This window comes from Pelobates fuscus, chromosome 2, assembly GCF_036172605.1.
Source record: "Pelobates fuscus isolate aPelFus1 chromosome 2, aPelFus1.pri, whole genome shotgun sequence".
Lineage (NCBI taxonomy): Eukaryota > Metazoa > Chordata > Amphibia > Anura > Pelobatidae > Pelobates > Pelobates fuscus.
In genome coordinates, this window is record NC_086318.1 from 40,336,849 (window position 1) to 40,340,954 (window position 4,106).

General features: G+C 37.2%; 1 protein-coding gene across 1 annotated transcript; it reads right to left on the reverse strand.

Moving 5' to 3' along the window:
- Positions 1 to 1,467: 1,467 nt before the first annotated feature.
- Positions 1,468 to 2,803, reverse strand: LOC134586139 (serine/threonine-protein kinase SBK1-like). Its single transcript, XM_063441647.1, has 3 exons — positions 2,692 to 2,803; positions 2,371 to 2,571; positions 1,468 to 2,063 (listed from the first exon to the last, which is right to left on the reverse strand). The coding sequence occupies exons 1-3, from the start codon at positions 2,801 to 2,803 to the stop codon at positions 1,468 to 1,470; spliced, it is 909 nt and encodes a 302-aa protein (XP_063297717.1).
- Positions 2,804 to 4,106: the final 1,303 nt, after the last annotated feature.

Sequence of the window (4,106 nt, forward strand, 5' to 3'; positions counted from 1 at the left end):
TCCTTGTCATCATGTAACTACATTTTCTCGTGAGCAGGTTCATAGCTTTTTGCAATCGGCAGTAAGGAGTCAGTAAGAAATGTCATGAGGGAGGAGTATGTAGCCATGTATAGATAAGTCATAAGAGTAACAGTGTTTATAGATAGCATTAGTTTAGATGACTGTGACATAAAACTTTGTTAATGTGTTAGCTTGGGTTAAAATTAAATATTTTTGCTTATACAATCTTATTGAATCTTTTAGATAAATCTAAGACAAGTTGCTGATTCGTTGACTGTAATGTGAAAGGTCTCAGAGGGATGTGGCATGCTTCTGGATCGTGCTGTTCGTGTCAAGAACTACTGACAGATCCGATTGTGGAGACAGGACCATCATCCGGCATCCTGACAATCACTTATGAAGTTTTTCAGTAATTTGTATATTAATGTCTTTAGAAATGCCATTAAAATTAGAGGAGGTGCTACTCCCATGTTTATTGTATTGAAAGGAGAAAAAAACCCTGGGGGTCATTCGCTGGACTGAGAAATAAATTTACATTCAGGCAGCAATCTGTACAGACGCCACACCTCCTTATGTATTCAGAGGAAAATGTTAATATAAAAAGGAAAATTACAAACTTTATAAATATTCCTTTCCATAAAACAAATCTGTTGTCAAAAATTCAATCCAATGCATCTAGAGTTACCATTTACTCCTTATTCCATTGAATTGTAAATGTATCCCAACTCAAACTGATCAGTTAAAATGCAAATCATGCAAATCATGCAAATCACCTGTGACCTCAAGCCACAGTATCAGTAAATGTCCTCTGGTCTTTGCGCAAGTATGTTTATAATAAATTTTTAAAACCCTATTTAAGGGCACTTGATTTGCAAAGCAAAGAGCCTGGTTATGGCTCAGGAACATGCGAGTTTCTAATATCACTTAATTTGTGTGACTCAGTACTGGATTATACTGTATTCAATTTAATTAGCCAACACACGTTCAACAAGGAAATAGTCAAGGAACAAGCCATATATAATTTAGTTGAGGCTGCTGAAGAAAAATGAATTCCAGTAATAATTTATTAGATATTTCAAAACAAAAATAGATACAATCGTTTATGAAAGTGCAATAATGTAATGCATATACTGCATATACATGAAGATTACATGAAATGCAATAGGGCATAGATGTTCTGAAAGTTGATGTACAGTGTCAAAATATCTTGTGCATGTTTTAGCAGGACAGTTCTTGCCCGTGACGTGTCTAAAGAATAATTGCAAAGGGTGTGGAAAAGACTTGTGCGCAAATTCCTTTAAGCTGTGTTGAATTAATCAAATGTCTATCAGTCTATGGACAAATTAATCCATTAGTATGGGATTTGTCCAATGAATTGTTTAGTTTGTTCCTAGATTAACATGTGTTTGATGTGTTTAGCAAAGCTGAAAGGGATTTGTGCACAAGTACAGTGTGGAATTATAGTGCCTAGCACGCTGTTGTTTCAATTTCCACTTCCTCTGCAATATCCATTTCGATGAAACTTTGGTTAAAGCTCCAAGATACGCTTAAATATTCCAATACACCGTCACTGGAGGGTCTTGCAGTGGGGTCCAAAGAGAGCAACTGGGAGAACATTTTAATTGCATCCCTAGTGAATCTGCCCCAGTCCAGAGGGGGGAAATCCAAGTCTCCACTTTCTTGCCATTCAGTAAACCTTTTGAAGTCCTGGTCATGCCATACAGCTCCTTCCCATGGGTACAACCCAGTTAGAATCACATACAGTAGGACTCCAAGCGCCCAGATATCCAGACTGGGGTGAACAACAAGGAACTCATCCTTCTGAAGGTGGCAAAGTTCTGGAGACATGTACGGAATAATGTGTGACATGGATGAGACAAGGGTACCAACGGGCTGGGTGAACCCAAAGTCACCCAGTTTAACCTGGTAACATTCCTTGTCCATAAGTAAGACATTGTCCGTCTTCAAGTCCCTGTGCACTAGGTCTCTGCTATGCATGTATTCCAAAGCATCTGCTAACTGTGCCGCACAGCGCTTAACTTTCTCCTCTGGAATTCCAACCTACAAAAAAAAAAAAAAAACAACACATTGAGGCATGAATGATTATATACACACACACACGATACCTTAGAATTCTAAATATATATTAACCCCTATACACATGAAATACACAAACATAAAGCCTATATATATTATTTATTTTGTGAGTGTGTGTATAATATGCAGTGTGTATGATTAGTGGATAGGAATTAATTGCTTTCCCTCTCTGGCTAAAAGTTTTTTTTTAAATATTATTGGCTACACATGGCAGCAATACAAAATGCCCTTGTTTGTGTACATACATATACATATATATTTTCTTTCTTCCCTCGGTCTCAATGATTGAGTGAAGTGTGCCAGCTGTGGCCAGCTCCTGTGAGAAAATATAATAATCCATTGTTTCAATAATGGTAGCATGGGTGGTTATAATCCTATGACATTGAGAAAGTAGGAAAGCGAAGCGGACTTCGGTAAGAAAGTTTTCTAGCTCCATTCGATCTTTGCTCACCATCTTTAATGCCACTGATTCTCCTGTTTACAAGAGAGAAAAAAAGTTAATAAAATGTCATTTTAGGTAATAAATAAACTTAAATGGCATTGATTGTAACAGTCACACGCTTAAAAATAAATAATGGAATCATAGAAACTCACCTGATTTTCTTTCCTTAGCCATCAGGACTTGGCCAAAGCTGCCCTGGCCTAACTTTTGAATTAGTTGGAACATATCACCAATTTGATCTTCTAGGTTCTCATAGATATCCATCATCATAAGCCAAGTGTGGTCAACCTGCTGCCTCTGACAGAGTAGACTTGACTGTGCGGGATCAACAACCAGTTACAGACTGAGGTTCAATACTGGTCCAAGGGCTTTTAAGGGGTGGTAGAACAGGGAGTGGCTCATCCTCAGGCTAGGCTTAGGACAAAGGCCTTGAACAAGCATTCAATTGCTAATTAATCCCTTTACTTGCAAATTCGACAGTTACAGGGTAATGTTTGATATTAAAATTAGGTGTTGAATTAAACAGTAATGGCACAATGGATGGCATGAGGATTCAGCATGCAATGTGCATGATGTCACCCAGAATATTTAAATTGCTGATGGGTTATGAAATGTATCATCATGTTCAGCGTTCCTGTTATAGACTTTACCCAATAGGACTCTAGGTACCTTTCAGTAGTCTAACTATCCCAAGATAGCTCCTTTTTGATATAAATACAACGTATCCCCACTATTCATGTAACATGTCCACATGATACCCACTAAATAGGTAATGCTAAGACCGCTGGTCAATTTGAAATTTATTTGTTTAGTAAAACTTCTAATAAGCATACAGGACATTTTAGAGCAGGAGTGGTCACCCAAGACAGCTAAAAGTAAATGTTACAGCATCATTGACCAAAATAATTAAACTTTTTATAAAACACACACACTGGGTTCTGATATTACATTAGTTTAAAAAAAGTTTTAAATACAATCTTTTAAAACTTTAAAATAAATAACACGAAATAACACAGGAGTTTTCTCCCTTCGGTATGGTAGTTAAAATTCTGTAAATCTCCAGACTGACCTAGATACACGTAGAAGGTAATCACAGAAAAAGGCTAATTAATAAGTGTTCTTGCATAGCAAGACCACTTTATGTTATCTCACATATATATTATTATTATTATTATTATAGCCAAATTTGCCACCCTAACTCCTCCCACAGTTTTTACACTACATAGACAAAAACATACCAAAACGTGCAGATTGTTCCCGATCGGATTGCTATTACTTTGTGGAACGTTTCGCCGAATGGTTCTCGGAATATAGTCGTTCTTGTGGCAAAATTTGTCCCATAGGAATGAATGGCAAAGCTAGAGTGGGAGCTGGCAAAAGCTGAAAAATCAGGACATGATTTCTAAACTGCCACCACTCCCTCATTTTCAGGCCCACCTACACAAATCTTATATCAAAATGTTCAGCTATCCCTGCTGCCACTAAAAATGTCCACAGCTAAGCCATAGTCCTTATAGTTTTCACAATATGACCATTTGTTTGCAACTCACGCAGTCCATTGACATTC